Here is a 25,125-nt window from a genome sequence, read left to right as displayed (position 1 = left end):
CTGACAAAACTTTGATGGGGCTGTGGATGGCAGTGGCTGAGGGGAGGGGTAGAGGGGTTGGCGGCAGGAAGGGATGGGTCAGCTCAACCTCTGCCTATACACAGACTACAGACTACTGCGGGTATCCTACTGTGGGTATACTACTGCGGGTAGACTAATGCCCCCCACGGCCGCTAGGGGGCCCCCAAGCCCCCAAAAAAGAAACTCAATCTGGGTCTCAAATTAGTTTTGAGAGTTAGCAAGTAGAATACGGGCCTCTCGAGTGGCGCAGTGGTCTAAGGCATTACATCGCAGTGCTTGAGGTGTCACTACAGATCTGGGTTTGATCCTGGGCTGTGTCGCAGCCAGCCGCGACCAGGAGACCCTTGAGCCGGCACACAATTGGGCCAGCGTTGTCCAGGTTAGGGGAGGGTTTGGACGGCAAGGATGTCCTTGTCCCATCGCGTTCTAGCGACTCTTGTAGTGGGCCGGGTGCATGCATACTGACTTCGGTCGCCAGGTGTACGGTGTTTCCTCCGACACATTGATGCGGCTGGCTTCCGGGTTAAGCGGGCATTGTGTCAAGAAGCAGTACGGCTTGGCGGGGTCGTGTTTCTGAGGACGAATGGCTCTCAACCTTCGCCTCTCCCGAGTACGTAAGGGATTTGCAGCGATGGGACAAGATTGTAACTACCAATTGGATATCACGAAATTGGGGAGAAAAAGGGGTCAAAAGTGCACACACATAAAAAGTAGAATACACAATGTGCAATTTCTAAATTTGGTAATGCATCAGCAGTTTTGCAATTGAAGAGTTTCATTCCAAAATGCTATATCCATAATTTGCAAATAAATTCATTAAAAATCCTACAATGTGATTTTCTGGATTTTTTTTCTCATTTTGTCTGTCATAGTTGAAGTGTACCTATGATGAAAATTACAGGCCTCTCTCATCTTTTTAAGTGGGAGAACTTGCACAATTGGTGGCTGACTAAATACTTTTTTGCCCCACTGTATACCCGGCTCACTGTCAGAGAAATAAGTAGCGCTGCTAGATTTTACACAGTTTTACACAGTGTTACAGTTTCACACAGTCAAATGTAACAAATAACTATATTTGTTTATAAATAAATATACAATTAATAGATTTGTGACACCAATATTAACAAAGAAAATAACAATAATAATTCAGTACAGTAATATGAGATCTGTATGTAAAACATTTACATTTGAGTCATTTAGCAGACACTCTTATCCAGGGTGACCTATAGTTAGTGCATTCATCTTGAGATCGCTAGGTGAGGCAACCACATATCACAGTCAAATATACAGGATACGGACATTCCATTCCAGCTAAACAATGGATATATTATGAATGGTTGTCACGCCCTGGCCTTAGTATTCTTTGTTTTCCTTATTATTTTAGTTAGGTCCGGGTGTGACATGGGGAATGTATGTGTTTTTGGATTGTCTAGGGGTTTGTATGTTAAATGGGTCAGTGTCTTGTCTAGGTGTTTGTATGTCTATGGCTGCCTAGATTGGTTCTCAATTAGAGGCAGCTGTGGTTCATTGTCTCTGATTGAGAGCCATATTTAAGGCAGCCATAGGCATTGGGTTTTGTGGGTAATTGTCTATGTAGAACGTTTGTAGCTTTTTGTATTGCACTTACGTTTGTAGCTTCACGGTCGTTTGTTGTAAGTGTTCGTTTCGTGTTTCACTCGTCTCTAAATAAAAGAGCATGTATTTTTCACACGCTGCGCCTTGGTCCACTCAATATCCTCAAGACGATCGTGACAATGGTAAATAATGTATTGTGTCAATTTATTGCAAATAAGAATAGAATATGTTTCTAAACACTTCTACATTCATGTGGATGCTACCATGATTACGGATAATCCTGAATAAATCCTGAATAATAATGAGTGAGAAAGTTACAGAAGGTCAAAGATCATACCCCCAAGACATGCTAACCTCTCACCATTACCTCTCACCATTACCAATAAAAGGGGAGGTTAGCATGTCTTGGGGATATAATCTTTGACCCTCTGTAACTTTCATTTCATAATTCATTCAGGATTATCCATAATCATGGTAGCATCCACATTAATATAGAAGTGTTTAGAAACATATTCTATTCTTATTTACAATAAAAGTGACTCCAAAATGACACAATACAAGATTTACCGTTCATTCCTATTGGGCACAAAATCAAATAAAATACAACCAAAACGAACTGCAAAATGCATCCAACTAGTTTGTAGAGTCACGAGCTTGATGTACTGTACTCATTGCATGCAAATATGGGACCAAATACTAGACTTTTGACTACATTATTCATAAGAATCTTTAGGGGTGTCTAATTTTGACCTCTACCTTTTTTTTCTTCTTAAACAGAATCTCTTTCTCTGAGCAATTATATTAGTATAAAATAATAGAATTTCCCCAGGGGTCCTCAATGATTTTGTTAGTCACTCTTACTCAGATATCATTTGAACATGGCATAAGATGTTACATAAAAATATTTAGAACTGCAGGAAATTAACTATAAAACTACAAAACTTCTCTCCGCTTAATGGTAAAATGTGTAGAGTTGCGGGAAATTAAGTCTAACACTGCAACAAGAAAAAAATCCACTGCCAAGAGGGAGGGCACTAAAATGTTTTGCCCGCAAGGTGGTTGGGGGCCCCCCAAAAAAAATCTTGCTTAGGGCCCCCAAAAAGCTAGGGGTGGCCCTGGGATGGATGGAGAGTTTCGTACAATGCATGGCTGTGTTAGATTAAAACATCCTCATTAGATGCATTTACACACAGAAACAAGTGCACCTCACAGGGCGTTGGTCAGTCAGTTTGTGAGGGGGAATATGGTATCCCTGGTGATTGTAGGTGGTGTGGATGGATCCCAGCTGGCTTATGTACATGTCTAAAAGGCTTTGTGTGTTTATGTGTGTTGTCTCATTCTGACTGACCACAGTAATACATTTAGGGAACTATCAGACAGCCACAAAACACTTTATGTAGTTCCACCCAGCATCCTTGTTGCTAGGTGGTGGACTGAGCTTGTTTTGATAAGATGAGGTGAAAAGGCTTATGGCCTGGTTTGTCAGTGAAGGGTTATAATATTTTCTTCAGGGAACGTCTCTGTAATGATTCTCATCAGTCACCCTGTAACCCTAAGGTTTCAGCACCTGAAAGTTTTACCAATACACAGGTTCAGAGAAACGCCCCAGGAGCCAAATCTGACACAGATATAGCTTGAGTCGTCAGCATGTGCATACCATTTTTTCATAACCTTTGTTATCCTGTTATTTTATGAATCTGATAATTTAACAGAAATGTGCATGTTTTAATTATGGCGATCATAGTCTCTCTTTTTTCTGTTCATCATCTCACAAAATAGACTATACGATTATATGACCATATACACATTCAGACCTTCAGGTATCGGAATGGAATCGAGCTGAAGCTAAAACTGTATCTCTGTCTGAATCAGCAGGACGGAGTGACATACAGAGGGGTGATACATTAGACTGCTGCTGGGGGTTGTGAGGTTGAAGGAGAGGGATGTAGAGGAGATGCGAGGAGGAGTAGAAATGTGTATAGGAACCTCCTACTCCAAACCAGGCGGTTGAAATGCATCGTGGGTGTAAAACAAGAGTCCGGGCAGGGGCCGGTATCAGCTCAACACTGCCATCTATCCCACAATTCCCCTGGGGCTCTGCAATGAGCTGTTGCTATGACAACCCACTCCTCCAGCCCAAACTGGAGCAAGTGATAGGAAGAGAGATGGAAGGGAAGGAGTGATCTGTGTTGAGGGAAGAGAGAGAGGCGGAGGAACAATGCTGTCAAACCGGCCATCTTGTTAACAGTTGGCTTAAAGGATGGGGAAATGTAGCAACCCTCTCACATTACCTGTCAGGGTAGAACTGACAGCCAGTTAGCAGTCAGATAATAGCTGACATGGTTTGTTGTGTTTTTGAGCCAGTGAGTGGTATTAGGTTGCTTTGGGGCGAACTGGGAGCTGTGGGATATGATGGGCTGGGATGGGCTGGGATGGGATGGGCTGGGTTGGCCTGGGATGGGCTGGGATGGGCTGGGATGGGCTGGGATGGGATGGGCTGGGTTGGCCTGGGATGGGCTGGGATGGGCTGGGATGGGATGGGCTGGGTTGGCCTGGGATGGGCTGGGTTGGCCTGGGATGGGCTGGGTTGGCCTGGGATGGGCTGGGATGGGCTGGGATGGGATGGGCTGGGTTGGCCTGGGATGGGCTGGGCTGTGATGGGCTGGGTTGGCCTGGGATGGGCTGGGTTGGCCTGGGATGGGCTGGGCTGTGATGGGCTGGGTTGGCCTGGGATGGGCTGGGCTGTGATGGGCTGGGCTGTGATGGGCTGGGTTGGCCTGGGATGGGCTGGGCTGTGATGGGCTGGGCTGTGATGGGCTGGGCTGTGATGGGCTGGGTTGGCCTGGGATGGGCTGGGCTGTGATGGGCTAGGTTGGCCTGGGATGGGCTGGGCTGTGATGGGCTGGGCTGTGATGGGCTGGGTTGGCCTGGGATGGGCTGGGTTGGCCTGGGATGGGATGGGTTGGCCTGGGATGGGCTGGGCTGTGATGGGCTGGGTTGGCCTGGGATGGGCTGGGCTGGGATGGGCTGGGTTGGCCTGGGATGGGCTGGGCTGTGATGGGCTGGGTTGGCCTGGGATGGGCTGGGATGGGCTGGGCTGTGATGGGCTGGGTTGGCCTGGGCTGCTCTGACTTACATCATACTGAGCAGTGCTCTGATAACAACACACTGACGCTTGCTGACGCTCTGAACTGTTTTGTTGTGTTGTAGGACAATGTCAATGTTCTAGTCTGTGGCTGGACCAGGGGAATCATATTGTATTCTCTGTTTCGTGACTGTAATATAGTCAGAAAGTGTTTTTCCGCTGTGTATTCAGATATGCTCTGTTACACAATACTTACAGTACGTATTCTGCATGTTGTTTGGTTACATAGGTCAGTGCTAGCTGTGTTGCTCTGTTGTATGTGTCAAACAGTGTGAATTTAAATATGCCATCCCCAAACCTTCTCTCCTTTTTCTGCCGTGCAGTTATCCAGCTGTATGTGAGTTCCTACAGAACAATAACTTATTATCAGTCATCCGAGCACATGAAGCACAAGATGCTGGGTATGTACCAACACCACATCTTTCTCTCTCTCTTTATATCTTTTTCTTTCTCTCTCTTACAAACACTTTTAGCTTTAATACGATTGATGATTCATCCAGATGATTAACCTGAAAACCCGTCCCCCTCTCTCTCTGCGCTGTCCTATAGCTACCGCATGTACCGCAAGAGCCAAACCACCGGCTTCCCCTCCCTCATCACCATCTTCTCAGCGCCAAACTACCTTGACGTTTACAACAACAAAGGTCAGTCTGTCTATTCTATTTATTTGTAGAGTTTTTATATACATACATACATATACATTTAAACTCAGTTTTTCAAAATTCCTGACATTTAATCCAAGTAAAAATTCCCTGTCTTAGGTCAGTTAGGATCACCACTTTATTTTAAGAATGTGAAATGTCAGAATAATAGTAGAGAGAATGATGTATTTCAGCTTTTATTTCTTTCATCATATTCCCAGTGTGTCAGAAGTTTACATACACTCAATTAGTATTTGGTAGCATTGCCTTTAAATTGTTTAACTTGGGTCAAATTTTTGGGTAGCCTTCCACAAGCTTCCCACAATAAGTTGGGTGAATTTTTGCCCATTCCTCCTTACAGAGCTGGTGTAACTCAAATCAAATTTCAAAATCAAATGTATTTATATAGCCCTTCTTACATCAGCTGATATATCAAAGTGCTATACAGAAACCCAGCTTAAAACCCCAAACAGCAAGCAATGCAGGTGTAGAAGCACGGTGGCTTGGAAAAACTCCCTAGAAAGTCCAAAACCTAGGAAGAAACTTAGAGAGGAACCAGGCTATGAGGGGTGGCCAGTTCTCTTCTGGCTGTGCCGGGTGGAGATTATAACAGAACATGGCCAAGATGTTCAAATGTTCATAAATGACCAGCATGGTTAAATAATAATAATCACAGTAGTTGTCGAGGGTGTAACAAGTCAGCACCTCAGGAGTAAATGTCAGTTGGCTTTTCATAGCCGATCATTGAGAGTATCTCTACCGCTCCTGCTGTCTCTAGAGAGTTGAAAACAGCAGGTCTGGGAGAGGTAGCACGTCCGGTGAACAGGTCAGGGTTCCATAGCCGCAGGCAGAACAGTTGAAACTGGAGCAGCAGCACGGCCAGGTGGACTGGGGACAGCAAGTAGTCATCATGCCAGGTAGTCCTGAGGCATGGTCCTATGGCTCAGGTCCTCTGAGAGAGAGAAAGAAAGAAAGAGAGAAAGAGAGAATTAGAGAGAGCATACCTAAATTCACACAGGACACTGGATAAGACAGGAGAAATACTCCAGATATAACAGACTGACCCTAGCCCCCCGACACATAAACTACTTCAGCATAAATACCGGAGGCTGAGACAGGAGGGGTCAGGAGACACTGTGGCCCCATCCGATGATACCCCCGGACAGGGCCAAACAGGCAGGATATAACCCCACCCACTTTGCCAAAGCACAGCCCCCACACCACTAGAGGGATATCTTCAACCACCAACTTACCATCCTGAGACAAGGCCAAGTATAGCCCACAAAGATCTCCGCCACGGCACAACCCAAGGGGGGGCGCCAACCCAGTGTAACTGAGTCAGGTTTGTAGGCCTCCTTGCTCGCACATGCTTTTTCAGTTCTGCCCACAAATTTTCTATAGGATTGAGGTCAGGGCTTTGTGATGGCCACTCCAAAACCTTGACTTTGTTGTCCTTAAGCTATTTTGCCACAACTTTGGAAGTATGCTTGGGGTCATTGTCCATTTGGAAGACCCATTTGCGACCAAGCTTTAACTTCCTGACTGATGTCTTGAGATGTTGCTTCATCAGACCAGAGGACATTTCTCCAAAAAGTATTATCTTTGTCCCCATGTGCAGTTGCAAACCGTAGTCTGGCTTTTTTTATGGCGGTTTTGGAGTAGTGGCTTCTTCCTTGCTGAACGGCCTTTCGGGTTATGTCGATATAGGACATGTTTTACTGTGGATATAGATACTTTTGTACCTGTTTCCTCCAGCATTTTCACAAGGTCCTTTGCTGTTGTTCTGAGATTGATTTGCACTTTTCGCACCAAAGTAGGTTTATCTATAGGAGACAGAAGGCGTCTCCTGCGTGTTGTCCCATGGTGTTTATACTTGCGTACTATTGTTTGTACAGATGAATGTGGTACTTTCAGGCGTTTGGAAATTGCTCCCACGGATGAACCAGACTTGTGGAGGTATACCATTTTTTTCTGAGGTCTTGGCTGATTTCTTTTGATTTTCCCATGGTGTCAAGCAAAGAGGCACGGAGTTTGAAGGTAGGCCTTGAAAAACATCCACAGGTACACCTCCAATTGACTCAAATGATGTCAATCAGCCTATCAGAAGCTTCTAAAGCCATGACATCATTTTATGGAATTTTACAAGCTCTTTAAAGGCACAGTCATCTTAGTGTATGTAAACTTCTGACCCACTGGACTTATGATACAGTGAGTTATAAGTGAAATCATTTTTCTGTAAACAATTGTTGGAAAAGTTTCTTGTGTCGTGCAGAAAGTAGATGTCCTAACCTACTTGCCAAAACTATAGTTTGTTAACAAGAAATTTGTGGAGTGGTTGAAAAACCAGTTTTAATGACTCTCAATCAATCAGTGTATGTAAACTTCCGACTTCAACTGTACACAGTACCAGTCAAGGGTTTGGACACACCTACTCATTCTACATTGTAGAATAATAGTGAACTCTTTGGCCTGATTGCCAAGTGTCACGTCTGGAGGAAACCTTGCACCATCCCTACGTTGAAGCATGGTGGTGGCAGCATCATGCTGTGGGGGTGTTTTTCAGCAGCAGGGACTGGGAGACTAGTCAGGATCAAGGCAAAGATGAACGGAGCAAAGTACAAAGAGATCCTTGATGAAAACCTGCTCCAGAGCGCTCAGGACCTCAGACTGGGGGCGAAGGTCCACCTTCCAACAGGACAACGACCCTAAGCACACAGCCAAGACAACGTAGGAGTGGCTTTGGGAGAAGTCTCTTTATGTACTTGAGTGGGCCAGCCAGAGCCCGGGCTTGAACATCTCTGGAGAGACCTGAAAATAGCTTTGCAGCAACGCTCCCCATCCAACCTGTCAGAGCTTGAGAGGATCTGCAGAGAAGAATGGGAGTAACTCCCCAAATACAGGTGTGCCAAGTTTGTAGCATGATACATAAGACTCAAGGCTGTAATCGCTGCCAAAGGTGCTTCAACAAAGTACTGTGTAAAGGGTCTGAATACTTATGTAAGGTATTTCTGTTTTTTATTTTAATAAATTAGCTAACATTTAAAAAAAAAAAAAAAAAGATGTTTATCATTATGAGGTATTGTGTGTCGATTGATGAGGGAAAAACATCTATTTAATCAATTTTAGAAGAAGGCTGTAATGTAATTGTAATGATGTGCGCTGAGAGTCTGGAAGCAAATTCAGGGAGTGGGTGTTAATAAAATAAACAGAACATAATACAAAACCAGAACCTCGAACAACGCAGACATGAAACAATGACACCTGGGGAAGGAACCAAAGGGAGTGACATATATAGGTCAGGTAATCAAGGAAGTGATGGAGTCCAGGTGAGTCTGACAACGCGTAGGTGCGGGTAATGATGGTGACAGGTGTGCGCCATTGTGAGCAGCCTGATGACCTAGAAGCCGGAGAGGGAGCACACGTGACAGAAATAAAATGTGGAACAAGTCAAGGGGTCTGAATATTTCTCCATATTTTTTGTGTATTTTATTTGATATATAAGGGTATGTATTTGTAGTGTTAACGTATGAGTCTATGTGAACAAGTATATACGTAGTGAATGTATGTTGGATCATATGTGTGTTGGTGGGTGCTGTTCATTGTGTGGCTTGATGGAGATGGATAGTGAGCCATGGTAAGAGTGTGGGAGGGACTGTCGGTATGCCTGGCCATCTCCATGTAGTTTTATATCTCCTGATGGAACAGCGTCAGCACTTCACTTCTGGGGCTCCAGAGGAGCACCTAATGGTTGATCATCTCATCTCCTTTCTCTGTCACTGTCCTGTGCCACTGTTTCTCTCTGTCTCTTTCTGTGTATGTCTCTATTTTTGTCTCTGTCCCTTTCTCTTCCTGTCTCTTCCTCTGTCTCTGTCTCTTCCTCTGTTTCTGTCTCTGCCTGTTGCTATGTCTTTTTCTCTGTCTGTTTCTGTCTGTCTCTGCCAGTCTGTCTCTTTCTCTGTGTCCAATGCCTCTCTCTCGCTCTGTTTCTCTCTTTCTTTGTCTGTCACTCTGTCTCTGCCTCTGTCTGTTTCTTTCACTGTGTCAATGTCTCTCTCACACACCCACACAAACACATACACATATCAAGGTGTGCATCCCCATAAGACTATGAATGTTGCTCCAGCCTACTATCTTCAGGCTACTCTGAACAGCCAGTGTGTAATTAGACCTCTGCTCTTGGTGTGATTTGATAGATTATTAGATGTTCTTCATTGTTTTATACAGATGTCTTTTATTTATTTTTGAAAAATAATTTGTTTGATTTCATGGATTGTGTTACCTCTATGAGTAAAAAGGTTCCTTTCTGTAGCATCTGTTTGTCAAGAAACAAAACTCATATCATGCTTATCCTGTATATAGTGGAAGTAAAATAGGGAAGCACTGTCATAATAATCCAAGAGCTAGCTCCCATCAACCACTGCTGTTTCAAAGACGTGCTTTTTTTTCTCAAATTGTTTTCTTCAAAATGACCTTCTTTGGTCCTTTCAGTCACTGTGAATATGCCTGCAGAAGAGGCACATCATTATGCTCTGTTTTCTGTCCGCAACTGGAGGCATGAAACGTCGGTGTGAGAGGGGAAAAACAATGCCGTCTTGGGAATTGACAGGATTTCAAACGTATTGTCATGCATATGCTTTCAGCAAAATACCGCACGCTGCGCCATTGATATAGGAGTGGGCTCAAAATGGAGAAATCCACGGCATTAATGATGTACAGCGTGATTAATGTATCACTCAGTGATGTACAGCGTGATTAATGTATCACTCAGTGATGTACAGCGTGATTAATGTATCACTCAGTGATGTACAGCGTGATTAATGTATCACTCAGTGATGTACAGCGTGATTAATGTATCACTCAGTGATGTACAGCGTGATTAATGTATCACTCAGTGATGTACAGCGTGATTAATGTATCACTCAGTGATGTACAGCGTGATGTGCTCAACACACTGATGGACGTTTCTTACTGTGTTCTTTCTGTAAACCTACTATGTTTTGTGTAGTATGTGTGTATCCTTGTAGATGCAGACATTTTTATGTTTACATGTCCCTTGTGTTTTTCCCCCTCCACAGCTGCAGTACTGAAGTATGAGAACAACGTGATGAACATCCGGCAGTTCAACTGCTCCCCTCATCCCTACTGGCTGCCCAACTTCATGGACGTGTTCACCTGGTCCCTGCCCTTTGTGGGGGAGAAAGGTACCACTACCACCCTTTCCCAATCCTTAGTAGACCATGTCTATGTGTAATGATGACTATACTGCGCTGTTTTAATCATTTTAATCATTAATTTGAGCTGAGTGCTGAGAGTCATCTTCATTTGCTAGTCTAGACAAACATTCAGCAGGACACATCCATGTTCTCTGACTGATGGGCTCAGAGATGACCGTGTTCTTCTAGATTTACCCTCTTGCTACATTTTATCGTAAACAAATATGTACAGCAGCGCCCTCATCTAATAGCTTTTTACCTCTCCCCAGTCACAGAGATGCTGGTGAACGTGTTGAGCATCTGCTCTGACGACGAGCTCATGAACGACGGAGACGACCAAGAGATCTTAGATGGTTAGTCACTGGTATACAGTACTGTTAAGAGCCCATTAGAACTGCAGTGTCTCACACTCCTCTCCCTGGCATACAGTGGGTCCCGATAAACAAGTAAAAGCACGTACTATTATGGTATTCGTAGATGGTATGTCCTCTGGGTGTTTATTTGTTATGAGGGGCTCATTGAATTACCAGTAAAGAATATAAATCGATCATTTCAATGTGGCCCATAGACTCATTCCTAATATCTGAAAATGAGTGTTGTCTCTTTCTAGCCAACGCAGCTGCAGCTCGGAAGGAGGTGATCAGGAACAAAATCCGCGCCATTGGGAAAATGGCCACGATGTTCAAAGTGCTTCGGTGAAAACGTTCTCCACCTCGCCTCACATCAGCTTTCTACTGTAGCTGTTGCACATGAACACATCTCTAATACTGAGCATATAGTTATTATAATAGAGTGGATATACAGTAGAAGCATACATGAGTGACCATTGTGGATGTCCTCTGACCTGTGTGTGGTGCTGTTCTGTGTGTCCTGCAGGGAGGAGAGCGAGAACGTGTTGACGCTGAAGGGTCTGACACCTACTGGTATGCTGCCCAGCGGTGTGCTCTCCGGGGGCAAACAGACCCTACAGAGTGGTGAGGACGAGGCCCAGGCCAGGGCTGTTCTATCCCTCCCTCCCTTCCCTCACTGTCTGTCCGTTCCTCTTTCTATCACTGTGACTCTTCCCTTTGTCACAGTCTCCGTCGCTCTCCCTCTCTCCGTGGGTCTTTGTCTTCGTATTCGTCCTCTGGTCCCTTTGTTTCTGACCCAGGTTTGGGCAGCCACCCTTGACTCTGGAGGCCTGCAGATTCTGCCCCCTTTAGCTACAGCTGACACTAGAGAGAGACAGTCTCACCATCTCACCTCACCAGTCATCTCACCTCACCAGTCATCTCACCTCACCAGTCATCTCACCTCACCAGTCATCTCACCTCACCAGTCATCTCACCTCACCAGTCATCTCACATCATCAGTCATCTCACCTCACCAGTCATGTCATCTCACCTCACCAGTCATCTCACCTCACCAGTCATCTCACCTCACCAGTTACCTCACCTCACCAGTCATCTCGTCATCTCACCTCACCAGTCTCCTCACCAGTCATCTCATCTCACCTCACCAGTCATCTCGTCATCTCACCTCACCAGTCATCTCACCTCACCAGTCATCTCACCTCACCAGTCATCTCACCTCACCAGTCATCTCACCTCACCAGTCATCTCACATCATCAGTCATCTCACCTCACCAGTCATGTCATCTCACCTCACCAGTCATCTCACCTCACCAGTCATCTCACCTCACCAGTTACCTCACCTCACCAGTCATCTCGTCATCTCACCTCACCAGTCTCCTCACCAGTCATCTCATCTCACCTCACCAGTCATCTTATCATCTCACCTCACCAGTCACCTCGTCATCTCACCTCACCAGTCACCTCGTCATCTCACCTCACCAGTCACCTCGTCATCTCACCTCACCAGTCACCTCGTCATCTCACCTCACCAGTCACCTCGTCATCTCACCTCAACAGTCACCTCGTCATCTCACCTCGCCAGTCTCACCTCGCCAGTCGTCTCACCTCACCGATTCACCTCGTATGTCGTCTCACCTCACCAGTTGTCTCACCATCTCACCTCGCCAGTTGTCTCACCTCGCCAGTCGTCTCACCTCGCCAGTCGTCTCACCTCACCAGTCGTCTCACCATCTCACCTCACCAGTCGTCTCACCTCGCCAGTTGTCTCACCTCGCCAGTCGTCTCACCTCGCCAGTCGTCTCACCTCGCCAGTCGTCTCACCATCTCACCTCACCATCTCACCTCGCCAGTCGTCTCACCTCACCAGTCGTCTCACCATCTCACCTCGCCAGTCGTCTCACCTCGCCAGTCGTCTCACCATCTCACCTCGCCAGTCGTCTCACCATCTCACCTCACCATCTCACCTCGCCAGTCGTCTCACCTCACCAGTCGTCTCACCATCTCACCTCGCCAGTCGTCTCACCTCGCCAGTCGTCTCACCTCACCAGTCGTCTCACCTCACCTGTGTTTACTCCTATTGAGTTGACCTTTGAAATTCTGGATGCCTCCCACAGTGTTACCCGAGTTCAGTCAGGTCCTGTGACCCTCCAGAGTCTCTCAAGCCCAGCCATGGGGTGTTCCCCAGGCCTCTGGCCACTCAGTCTGGCTGTGTTGCTGCGGTACATGCGTCTCTCACTGCCTGGTCTCTTGCTGGTCTCTAGCCAGCTGCCTACCTACCGCCGGGGGCTGCATTCTGCATTCTGCATGGCTTTGTCAGAAGTAACTCGCTCCCCTCCTTTCCCCCCCCAGCCACCACCGAGGCCATTGAAGCAATCGACACAGAAACTGAGGACGGAGAAGGTAAAGCTGTGTCCCCCACCCCACCTCTCTCAGCAGGCTGGCCTGCAGGACATGCATTGGGTCAACTACCCATCAGTTACAATAGTAGTACATATTCAGCCTGCATTTAGCAACTTATCAGGGGGACAGTTAGATTTAGAATGGGTAGCACAGAACTTTGCAGTATCTTGATTACAAGATATCTCAACTATATCAGTTATGATGTAAGGATCAAGAGATGTATTTTACATTAATTACATGGTGTGCTCAGGAAAAACAAAGCCTTTTCGAAGTTTGATCAAGTTTGATACCTTACATATAAATATAAACACATAGATTTGTTATTGTATGTAAGTAATTTAAGTCATGCAAAGTGAGGTGCTACCAAGAGCTGCATGATAGTTTCGGGTATCTTTTTATGCTCAGGCATGATTCCTTCTTTTATTTTTTGGATTTGGCTTATCTTCCGCCCCCATCTGGTTCAAAGATGCATCGCATGCAGGGAGAACAGGAGACAGGCGAGCGCTAAGGTGAAATTCAGTATGCATCATGAAGTCAAATGAATGGTATCATGAGCATGATGTGTCATCTATGTGAACAATAGAGTCTCCAAAGATAGTGAATAAATGAAGATGTCCCACTCAGGCCATTTAACATTGAAAAAAATGGTTAGAGATCCGGTCTACTTAAGGGCTGGCTCTCCAATAGGCACCAATGCGTTAGCAGCTGGGTCTGGTCTGCTTAGTTCATTGTCTGTATATGAACCAGAAAAAAGGAGCGAGTGAGATGTCTCGCTTCTTCTTCCGTCTCTGGAGTCTCTGGACACCTGATGCTCTCACAGTGACCTGACAATGTCATGATGCAGCATTTGACAGCTGCAGTTAAACAACTGCCTGCATCGCGACAGGCTTAAATGAACGAGCATGAACTAATACACTAACAGGACGATGTACGGAGCAACACGATTATGTCATGCAACTGGTACTGTAATGTCATGTTGGCTTCATGATACATAATTATAACAACCGTAAACAAGGGTGCTATTCTAGCAAACAAGGTTGCTTTTCCATGAGGGGAAGTTTGTCAAAGTTATTAAAGGAGGGTGCCATTCTAGTAAACAAGGGTTCTATTGTTGTAAACAAGTGTGCTATTCCAGTAAACAAGGGTTCTATTGTTGTAAACAAGTATGCAATTCTAGTAAAGGAGGGTTCTATTGTTGTAAACAAGTGTGCTATTCTAGTAAACAAGGGTTCTATTGTTGTAAACAAGTGTGCGATTCTAGTAAAGGAGGGTTCTATTGTTGTAAACAAGTGTGTGATTCTAGTAAAGGAGGGTTCTATTGTTGTAAACAAGTGTGCGATTCTAGTAAACAAGGGTTCTATTGTTGTAAACAAGTGTGCTATTCTAGTAAAGGAGGGTGGTTCTATTGCTGTAAACAAGTATGCAATTCTAGTAAAGGAGGGTTCTATTGTTGTAAACAAGTGTGCTATTCCAGTAAAGGAGGGTTCTATTGTTGTAAACAAGTGTGTGATTCTAGTAAAGGAGGGTTCTATTGTTGTAAACAAGTGTGCTATTCTAGTAAAGGAGGGTTCTATTGTTGTAAACAAGTGTGCGATTCTAGTAAAGGAGGGTTCTATTGTTGTAAACAAGTGTGTGATTCTAGTAAAGGAGGGTTCTATTGTTGTAAACAAGTGTGCGATTCTAGTAAAGGAGGGTTCTATTGCTGTAAACAAGTGTGCTGTTCTAGTAAAGGAGGGTTCTATTGTTGTAAGTTGTGGTTGTTTGTCTGTGAGTTTCTGGCTGAGTGTCATTGACTCATTCTCTCAGATATTTCTCTCAGAGGAGCCTATGGATATCTTAAGGTTTCTGATATCACTCTGTCCACAATTAAATCTATTCAAATCGTCTTTATTTTACTCTAAGCTGTGTTCAGATGTCTTTCTAGACTTGTGTCAAATTATCTTTGAATTCACAATGCTAGCTTTGACTGCTGTGTGACATGAGAACGTAGCAAAAATAGAAACATTTTCAAAGGCTGCGTTTAGACAGGCAGCCCATTTCTATCCTCTGCCGAGTCCCCAACAACTGGATCTTCCCATTTCCATGGGAAATGTAAAGAAAGCCTGTGACACGACTTCCGCTTTTGGACGTTAACAAGGCGACACTCCATCTTAACTCCTCCTCCACATTTACTGGATTGGTTGAACAGTGCAGAAGAGAACCTCCCCCGACAGTTTTTTTTCTTCTCAAGACCAGTATGTTTCTTTTACGCCTGCAACATTGGGTGATATTTTGATCAATCACATCAGATCTTTTCACAGCAGATTTTTTTCCAGAGCTGATCTGATTGGTCAAAAGACCAGAATTGTGTTGAATCAGAATTGGGTTGCCTGTCTAAATGAAGCCTATTACATTCAGGCCAAAGTATGGTACTTCCCAATAATATTTTATGTAAAAAGCATATAATGTAGGTTATGTTTAACCATTTTCCTATGATAGTGCACAAAGAGGTATATCAAAGGATTTAAAATCAAGGTTTCTAATTTATAAATGATGTCATGATACAGTGATACTGATCCCCTGTATGTCCTCTCTCTCCTCCCACCTGTCCTCCCTGCAGCCATCCGTGGGTTCTCTCCCCAGCATAAGATTGCCAGCTTCGAGGAGGCCAAGGGCCTAGACCGTATCAATGAGCGCATGCCTCCCCGAAGAGTCGGGGTCAACCACGTGGGACAGTCCATGGGCAAGATGAACATGTCCGAGGCCAATGGCACGGAAGACAATGACAATGACAACAGCAACAGCCAGTGATGTTTCGCCCCACGGCCCGCCCCAGAGTCCATGTGACTGCCGTGCTGTGCGCCAAGACATCGCCAAATCGTGATATCAGGCCTCAGAATATAGACATAACATAACACACCCACAGACACAACACAACATCTGCATCTACCGCCTGCTGCTCTTTCATCCAATTAGAGAAACAAATCAAATGTTACATCTCGTTCAAATGGGTAAGGTGGTTTATTTTTTAGACGCCAGGTCCCCACAAAGGGAAACTGAAGGGAGTGGGGCCAGAGCTTAGGACAGGAAAGAGGAGAGGCCAGCGGGGCGGGATGTAGGGGAACCTGTTGGGATGAGGGCCAGGGGTGTGGTCCTGTGGGTGTGTTTGTTGTTCCCTCTCTCAATCCAATCACAGACCAAGTGGGCAGGGTTTGGAGTCCAACGCGTTCACCCATGTCTGTTACAGTACGTCCTCATGGAGACTGACACAAGACACTCTTGTACAGTACCCATGTCACACACACATTTTACTATTTCGAATCAGAGTTTCATTCAAGATCTCATCTCATACAGAAATGATATCGCTAGTCAACATGTTTTGCTACTAGTATTAATGAATACAAATAAAAAAAATACTAAATCTTGTTTGTAAGAAAGGACATTTGAAAATGAAAAATATGTAGATTTTACTACTTGCAATGCGATCTTAACTGAAAACTTTTCTTTCTTGATTTATTTTGTGGTAAGATGCCATGAGCCTGCGGGGGAAGGGGTAGGGGTGGAACATGGGCTTGACTGTGGCCTCTCCACCAACCAAAGCCACAGTCTGTCATGTTTAGGTGCTGCGGTCCCAGCTCGGGGTCTACCTTCTGTCACCCTCTACCTGATTGTTTCTCACCTGCCTGTAACTAAAGAGAGAATGCACATAGAACGTCAAATCTTCTGTTGCAGTAAAAAATAATCTAAAATATATATATATATAATGAATTATAAAGATGGACAATAACGAAGACAACGTTTTTTAACAGCATCCACGGTATGGAACGCATCGATGCATGCAATTAAGTTCCTTATTGATATGTGAAATTATAATTGTGATGTTTCAATATAGTAGACTTTAATTATTTATTTCATCAAATTTTATTTGTAAAGTTCCCCTTTGTTTTTTATATAATCATTTTTTATTCTTGCTTCCTTTGATCATTTTTTTTCCATTTTTTTCATCAATATTTTGAGTTTTTTATATTACTCTTGATTTATTTAATTTGATTGTTTTGCTGTACAGGCACATATGCTCTTTTTAAGGTGTGAAGCCTTTTTCTGTTCTGTTGGTGTACAGAAGTTGTTCAATTGTGTGAATGAACATATTACTCAGTGAAAAGCAACATTCAGGCTGCCAAAGCATGATCGCATGGTTTGTTAAAATGTAAACAAATTGGACACAATGAAAATCCTGTGTCTCACTTACTTTTAAAAGGAAAACAATATATTCTCATTATAATTCTTGATGATATTGGTATTATTCTCACGATTAAGCTTAAGGTTATTTTTTCCTTCCACTGTTTTCTGATCCTTGTTTGGTCTAAACATGGTTTATTTTGAAGAAGGAATTTCATGGATTTTGTGACAATTTTTTCTTGTAATTTTTTTTGTTGCCATTTGACTTCATAAACGATACACACATTGTAAGCATGCCCTATGGGACAAATCACGTTTTTTACTCTTGAATAAAATATGCATGAACCAATAGTGTGGCTTCCAGTTTCTCATCGATAGATAGGAAATATATTCTCATATTGTGCAACATGATGGGAATAGGATGCCTTTTCACAAGTTAGGCCGCGCCCAAACAATATGCTCCATGGGATGAAGTAAGTGTGTGTGTGTGTGTGTGTGTGTGTGTGTGTGTGTGTGTGTGTGTGTGTGTGTGTGTGTGTGTGTGTGTGTGTGTGTGTGTGTGTGTGTGTGTGTGTGTGTAAAATGGGCAGCTTCACAGTTTTCAAGGGAACTGCTTTTTCACAGTCAACCTGAATCCCAAACAGTGGGTGAATGTGCTTTTCTCTACAGTTTCCATGAGGGCATTCCATCTGCTTCCTGCCATTCTTTCACAGGAAACTCTGGGAACAGCGTCAGACAACCACTCCCACCTCACACTGAACCCACGGTAGAGGGCAAGTAGCTACTAACCCCCACTATATGCAACACGACGGCAACATCTCGCTTCCAGGACCTTAACCATACTCTCTCATTAACACAGGCAAATACACACAGACACACACTCAGGCCACAAGTTGAGACAGCTGCCATACACAGACACACTCAGAGAGGCTCAATACTCTCTCTAGTACGTTCATGACAGTGGGTTCTCTTGCCCTGAGTGACCCCACACATTTTACACATTCAATAATACATACACACAGTGGGAATTTGCAAAGCTCCAGACAGAGGAAACGCTGTGGATTTGGACATGGATCTGCTTCTGTATCCTGTCCCTCTGCTGAGTGTGTTTCTCCTCATTCCAGCAGGTAGGTTTAGATTAATAAAGGCAACGCAGACAGATTACGGGTACTAGTCTAACATAGATATTGCTTCAATAGTCTTTCAACTCTGTTTGACATCCAATTTTTTTTACGTATTACTTTGAGCAGTTTCCTCTCTCTTGATAGAAATTGTACTTGTATATTAACTGTATCACGCTAGAAAAACAGGAGATGACTAAATATAGTGCTTTTTAATGATATCAGATGTGTTTAATTAGCCAGAGGACAAAATCTGTTTTGATATTGTAGTGTTCAGAGGAAGCCAGACCTTACTAGAGCTGTTTGTTACAGTTTCAGCCCAATCTGCCATCAATCAGACCAACCAGGCAGAGGTTCCCATGGGTGAGTTTAGGCCTAGTTGGCTGTAACTCTCTGACTCTGGCTAAGAATTAATTCATTTGGTTGGATAAATTATTTTGACCAAGGAACTGCTTGATCACCAGAGCTGTTTAACCATCATCAGAAACTGATATTGTAGTCAACATTCAAGAATCACCTGACCATGTAGGTCACGGATATTTGATGAAGATGTTTCAACCCACAGTGACCTCACCCACAACACTGTCATCCAACACTATTCATGTGGCTGGCAGCGCAACCACCCCAACTACAGCCCATCCAATGACTGATGTGACATCCTCCCCAGCACTCCCACCGCCAGGTAACTCTGGTCTTCTATAGGGCTTATCTGCTGTGTTTTCTCTGTTAATGTTTGAGTAGAACTGAGAGAAAGTATTGCGTTCATTTTGTTGTTTTTCTAGGGGACAACCCTCTTGTGACAACCCTCAGTGCCCTGCAGTCAAATCAATCAACAACCTCACCTGGTAATACAGAGAAAATGTAGCATTCTGTACTAGATCAAAATCAAATACAATGTTATTGGTCACATACACATATTTTATTGTGGGTGTAGCGAAATCCTTGTGTTACTAGCGTCCAACAGAAGGCTACAATAAACCTAAGGCAGTAAGAGTTTTGTTGATGTTGTTGTGGACGTGTTTCAGAAAATACCAGCAGTGACAATGAGGCACCCACATCCTCACCTCGACTATCGTGTCCTAATGTCAGAAGCTCTGCTCAGGCTAAAATACCTAGTACCCCCTCACAAGACACTGCTGCTGTACCAGGTAAACACTATTTCTCTGTCTGTCTTAGTACTCTGTCTACTGATGACAAGTTGATGTGCCTTTTGTCTGAATGGTGTGCACATCCTGTTATTGGATAGTATTCGGAAATCATGAGCCAGGAAATTCTGATTTGCTAGCTGTGCTTTACAGAGGTGAGGAATTCTGAGAAAGCCATGTGTCATTCACAGGGCACATTTAAAAAATATATATATATATTTCACCTTTATTTAACCAGGTAAGCTAGTTGAGAACAAGTTCTCATTTACAACTGTGACCTGGCCATGTTACTTGTGTGTTATGATCGCAAGCTGCATTTACGGTCAACCTTACATGTTGTTGTGCCGTATAACAATCTCCTAGTCCTAATATCTTTGAAATTGAGCATTTCTCATGTAGTGTTTGCTGTAAGTTGACTTACATGCCTGTTTATGTGTTCAGTCTTAGGATCAACAGCTGCTCAAACAGCAACCACTTCAACCTCTGTGACTTCCTCTGAGGGACCCAAAGGGACACAAACAGACATCCCTCCCACTCAGTCACCGGGCAAGAGCCTCACCATGCTTGCCTTTGGTATGCTTAACGATACATGATGATGATGATGATTAAAACATTGTTATGTAACAGTGCAGTGTTAATATTCTATACTCAGGTGGAGTACAACTAACTCTGTCTGGGATGTTGCTCCCCTACAGGTGTCATGAGTTTAATCCTCATTCTCATCATTATCATGGTGGTTTTAGTAACAGTGGTCAACCTAAAAGACCAGTGCAGCAACTCCAAGGAGGAAGGTAAATGTAAAGGATGATCATTCATGTGAGAGAATGAATACATGAGAGTATTAGTATCTATATGTATGTTATGTGTATCCATGTTAACACCTGTAAAGATCTCTCTTCTTAGACGCTAACTACCATTAACGTTTATTCATGAAGGTCTCTTCTGGCCAGGGGAAGTTTTGTTAAGAGCCCTGTTCTGAACGTTAACACACTTTGGTTTGCGGTACGGTTTTGGAAACATAAGGAATGTATCTTTGAGAAATTATATATTTAAAAAAAAAAAAAGTAAATTACCACACACCTTTATAGGGTTAGGGTTAGTGTTCCCCCACGGCCATATTCCCATGTTACAGCGCTTGTTTAAGGAAGACAGACAACGGAGACAACCACCTGTACTAATTAGCTATATAGCATGTTCCGAACATCTGTGTGTAAGCATAACTCGGAAGGAAGTGTAGCGGAACTGTAGTTTGTCAGCTGGAGACACACAGCCGTATGCATCTGTGGAAACCTGCTACAGTAAGTGTATATTTTTTATTTGACAGATTATTTCTCACTGATATGAAAGATAAGTTCCATATGTTTATAAAAAGTGTATCGCAAGCGATGATTATTGACGTTTCTAAACATTAAAACAGAGCGTCTGGATTACAGTTCACATGGTCCCACCGGTAAGCAGCGCTTATAGCTGAGAACCCTTGGGATAAGGCAGAATGCCTTGTTAATGCCTGGGGTTCTCCAGAGCTATGGCCATGCCAGCTTGAGAAGAGAGTAGTTATAGTAAGTGAAGAACATCATGTCAAACATGCCAGACAAAGAGAATCACCACAGTTTCTGTTCCACAGGTAAAAAGAGCAGTGATTCTGTGGTGTCTGAAAGGTATGCACACCAAAGTATACACATGCATAGTGTTGATAGGGTACGACAAAACTGAATGTGTCTCTGTTTATGTTTGTAATTCATATATTTTTTCCATAGCAATGTCACGTTTAGTGGAGAAAAAGAGAGCATCACTTTGATCTCCATGAAGACCATTAACACAGAAACTGGTAGGGAAAATGTCACAGTAGTGCTTCACTTTGAAATAGTCCCCAAACCAATATTGAGGGGCCTCTGTTTTTGTTCCTTATAATAGCTATAATTGCTGATGATTATTGGGGGCAAATAGGCTCGCTATTCACAGTGATACAAGACATGTGGGAGCATGGTGTGAGCCTAAAACATCTCTCTCTTTTTCCCCAGACACAGACTCCCCCCAGGTCTCCTCCATTCACAGTACAACACTGGACTATGAGGAGCAGGAGCTAAACAGGGACCTAAACAGGGACCTACTGAACAACAAGGTGGGCTCAGGAAATAACTCTTCACAAGCACTAACTGCAATGGATACAACCACTTCTTATAGAGAATAGATAAAAGCAAATATCCAATGGATTGAAGTTAATATTACATATTGTGTTCTTTTTTTCAGCTGGTGTGAAAATAAAGACCCTAGATGTTCCGTTCCAAAACACAGAAATCACCAAACTACTCAAACAAAATAGTACAGTGGTTGTTCTATACATCTGAGATCAAGTTACCGGGAGTCCACACAGCACCTGAATTCATAGCTGTGGGGATATTATACATTAAGCTACAACTAGGCCTACCGTTGTGTCTGATGTGTCTACATGTTGCCATTCTAATACAAATATCCCATGTATTTGTGTGATGATATCAAAACTGCCTTTATCTAGATAATGTTGTGTGTTCTGTTTCATATATTTTTTATTTTTGTATTTTATTTCACCTTTATTTAACCAGGTAGGCCAGTTGAGAGCAAGTTCTCATTTACAACTGCGACCTGGCCAAGATAAAGCAAAGCAGTGCGACAAAAACAACACAGAGTTACACATGGGATAAACAAACGTACAGTCAATAACACAATAGAAAAATCTGTTTACAGTGTGTTCAAATTAAGTAAGGAGGTAAGGCAATAAATAAGCCAATAGTGGCGAAGTAATTAAAATGTAGTAATTTACACTGGAGTAATATGTGCAGATGAGGATGTGCAAGTAGAAATACTGGTGTGCAAAAGAGCAGAAAAACAAAAACAAACATGAGGATGAGGTAGGTAGTTGGTTGGATGGGCTATTTACAGATGGACTGTGTACAGCTGCAGCGATCAGTAAGCTGCTCTGACAGCTGACGCTTAAAGTTAGTGAGGGAGATATAAGTCTTCAACTTTAGTGATTTTTGCAATTCGTTCCAGTCATTGGCAGCAGAGAACTGGAAGGAAAGGCTGCCAAATGAGGTGTTGGCTTTGGGGATGACCAGTGAAATATACCTGCTGGAGCGCGTGCTACGGGTGGGTGTTGCTATGGTGACCAGTGAGCTGAGATAAGGCAGAGCTTTACCTAGCAAAGACTTATAGATGACCTGGAGCCAGTGGGTTTGGCGACGAATATGTAGCGAGGACCAGCCAACGAGAGCATACAGGTCGCAGTGGTGGGTAGTATATGGGGCTTTGGTGACAAAACGGATGGCACTGTGATAGACTGCATCCAATTTGCTGAGTAGAGTGTTGGAGGCTATTTTGTAAATGACATCGCCGAAGTCAAGGATCGGTAGGACAGTCAGTTTCATGAGGGTATGTTTGGCAGCATGAGTGAAGGAGGCTTTGTTGCGAAATAGGAAGCCGATTCTAGATTTAACTTTGGATTGGAGATGCTTAATGTGAGTCTGGAAGTAGAGTTTACAGTCTAACCAGACACCTAGGTATTTATAGTTGTCCACATAGTCTAAGTCAGAACCGTCCAGAGTAGTGATGCTAGTCAGGTGGGCGGGTGCGGGCAGCGATCAGTTGAAGAGCATGCATTTCGTTTTACTAGCATTTAAGAGCAGTTGGAGGCCACAGAAGGAGTGTTGTATGGCGTTGAAGCTCGTTTAGAGGTTGTTAACACAGTGTCTAAAATAGGGCCAGATGTGTACAGAATGGTGTTGTCTGCGTAAAGGTGGATCAAAGAATCACCCACAGCAAGAGCGACATCATTGATAAATACAGAGAAAAGAGTTGGCTCGAGAATTGAACCCTGTGGCACCCCCATAGAGACTGCCAGAGGTCCGGACATCAGGCCCTCCAGTTTGACACACTGAACTCTCTCTGAGAAGTATTTAGTGAACCAGGCGAGGCAGTCATTTGAGAAACCAAGACTGTTGAATCTGCCGATAAGAATACGATACAAAGGAATCTCAGACGATACAAAGGAGAGGTTGAACAGACTAGTAATAGGGGTTGCAGCAATTGCGGCGGATCATTTTCGGAAGAGAGGGTCCAGATTGTCTAGCCCAGCTGATTTGTAGGGATCCAGATTTTGCAGCTCTTTCAGGACATCATCTGTCTGGATTTGGATGAAGGAGAAGCAGGGCTTCGGGGGGGGGGGTCCATGGACTTTACAGTGTCCCAAAACCTTTTGGAATTAGTGCTGCAGGATGCAAATCTCTGTTTGAAAAAGCGTAGCCTTTGCTTTCCTGACCGTGTGTATTGGTTCCTGACTTCCCTGAAAAGTTGCATATCGCGGGAACTATTCGAAGCTAGTGCAGTATGCCACAGGGTGTTTTTGTGCTGGTCAAAGGCAGTCAAGTCTGGAGTGAACCAAGGGCTATATCTGTTCTTAGTTCAACATTTTTTGAAAGGGGCATGCTTATTTAAGATGGTGAGGAAAGCACTTTTAAAGAACAAACGGGCATCCTCTACTGACGGGATGAGGTCAATATCCTCCCAGCATACCCAGGCCAGGTCAATTAGAAAGGCCTGCTCGCAGAAGGTTTAAGGGAGCGTTTGACAGTGATGAGGGGTGGTCGTTTGACCGCGGACCCATAACGGTGGCAGGCATTGAGGCAGTGATCGCTGAGATCCTGGTTGAAAACAGCAGAGGTGTATTTAGAGGGCAAGTTGGTCAGGATGATATCTATGAGGGTGCCCATGTTTATGGATTTAGGGTTGTACCTGGTAGGTTCCTTGATAATTTGTGTGAGATTGAAGGCATCTAGTTTAGATTGTAGGACAGCCGGGGTGTTAAGCATATCCCAATTTAGGTCACCTAGCAGTACGAACTCTGATGATAGATGGGTGGCAATCAATTCATATATGGTGTCCAGGACACAGCTGGGAGCTGAGGGGGTCTATAACATGTGGCAACAGTGAGGGACTTATTTCTGGAGAGATGGATCTTTAAAAGTAGAAGCTCGAACTGTTTGGGCATAGACCTGGATAGTATGACAGAACTCTGCAGGCTATCTCTACAGTAGATTGTAATTCTGCCCCCTTTAGCAGTTCTGTCTTGACGGAAAATGCTGTAATTGGGGATGGAAATTTCGGAATTTTTGCTGGCCTTCCTAAGCCAGGATTCAGTTAAGGCTAGGACAGCAGGGTTGGAGGAGTGTGCTAAAGCAGTGAATAAAGCAAACTTAGGGAGGAGGCTTCTGATGTTAACATGCATGAACCCAAGGCATTTACGGTTGCAGAAGTCAACAAATGAGAGCGCCTCGGGACACACTGGGTTAACCTCTACATCACCAGAGGAACAGAGGAG

General features: G+C 43.9%; 2 protein-coding genes across 3 annotated transcripts in view; both read left to right on the top strand.

Moving 5' to 3' along the window:
• Nucleotides 1-16,138, top strand: part of LOC120021106 (serine/threonine-protein phosphatase 2B catalytic subunit alpha isoform-like) — a 34,473-nt gene extending 18,335 nt beyond the window's left edge. Inside the window, exons 7-14 of the mRNA XM_038964747.1 lie at nt 5,065-5,142; nt 5,291-5,385; nt 10,458-10,583; nt 10,865-10,948; nt 11,206-11,290; nt 11,472-11,569; nt 13,298-13,348; nt 15,948-16,138. Coding sequence (XP_038820675.1) covers nt 5,065-5,142; nt 5,291-5,385; nt 10,458-10,583; nt 10,865-10,948; nt 11,206-11,290; nt 11,472-11,569; nt 13,298-13,348; nt 15,948-16,138 — 808 coding nt within the window. The remainder of the gene's footprint in view (nt 1-5,064; nt 5,143-5,290; nt 5,386-10,457; nt 10,584-10,864; nt 10,949-11,205; nt 11,291-11,471; nt 11,570-13,297; nt 13,349-15,947) is intronic.
• Nucleotides 16,139-18,302: 2,164 nt separating this feature from the next.
• On the top strand, nt 18,303-22,387 carry ecscr (endothelial cell surface expressed chemotaxis and apoptosis regulator). 2 transcript variants are annotated; one of them, XM_038964975.1, is made up of 11 exons: nt 18,303-18,633; nt 18,940-18,990; nt 19,193-19,309; nt 19,410-19,472; nt 19,653-19,775; nt 20,214-20,345; nt 20,468-20,563; nt 21,397-21,430; nt 21,530-21,600; nt 21,794-21,894; nt 22,023-22,387. In XM_038964975.1, exons 1-11 carry the CDS (start codon nt 18,576-18,578, stop codon nt 22,029-22,031), a joined length of 855 nt encoding a protein of 284 aa, XP_038820903.1. In that variant the 5' UTR covers nt 18,303-18,575; the 3' UTR covers nt 22,032-22,387. The 2 variants fall into 2 exon arrangements, with proteins under 2 accessions (XP_038820903.1, XP_038820904.1); XM_038964976.1 differs by lacking the exon at nt 18,940-18,990.
• The last annotated feature ends 2,738 nt before the right edge of the window (nt 22,388-25,125 follow it).

Source organism: Salvelinus namaycush, chromosome 26, assembly GCF_016432855.1.
Source record: "Salvelinus namaycush isolate Seneca chromosome 26, SaNama_1.0, whole genome shotgun sequence".
NCBI classification, from domain to species: Eukaryota; Metazoa; Chordata; class Actinopteri; order Salmoniformes; family Salmonidae; genus Salvelinus; species Salvelinus namaycush.
Note: the sequence above shows the minus strand (reverse complement) of the source record. Positions and strands in the feature narration are given on the sequence as shown.

Coding starts and splice junctions, on each gene's coding strand:
- ecscr (XM_038964975.1), top strand. CDS start 18,576: ATGGATCTGCTTCTGTATCCTGTCCCTCTGCTGAGTGTGTTTCTCCTC. Junction 19,310..19,409: donor CCCAGCACTCCCACCGCCAG/GTAACTCTGGTC, acceptor TTGTTTTTCTAG/GGGACAACCCTCTTGTGACA. Junction 19,473..19,652: donor TCAATCAACAACCTCACCTG/GTAATACAGAGA, acceptor GACGTGTTTCAG/AAAATACCAGCAGTGACAAT.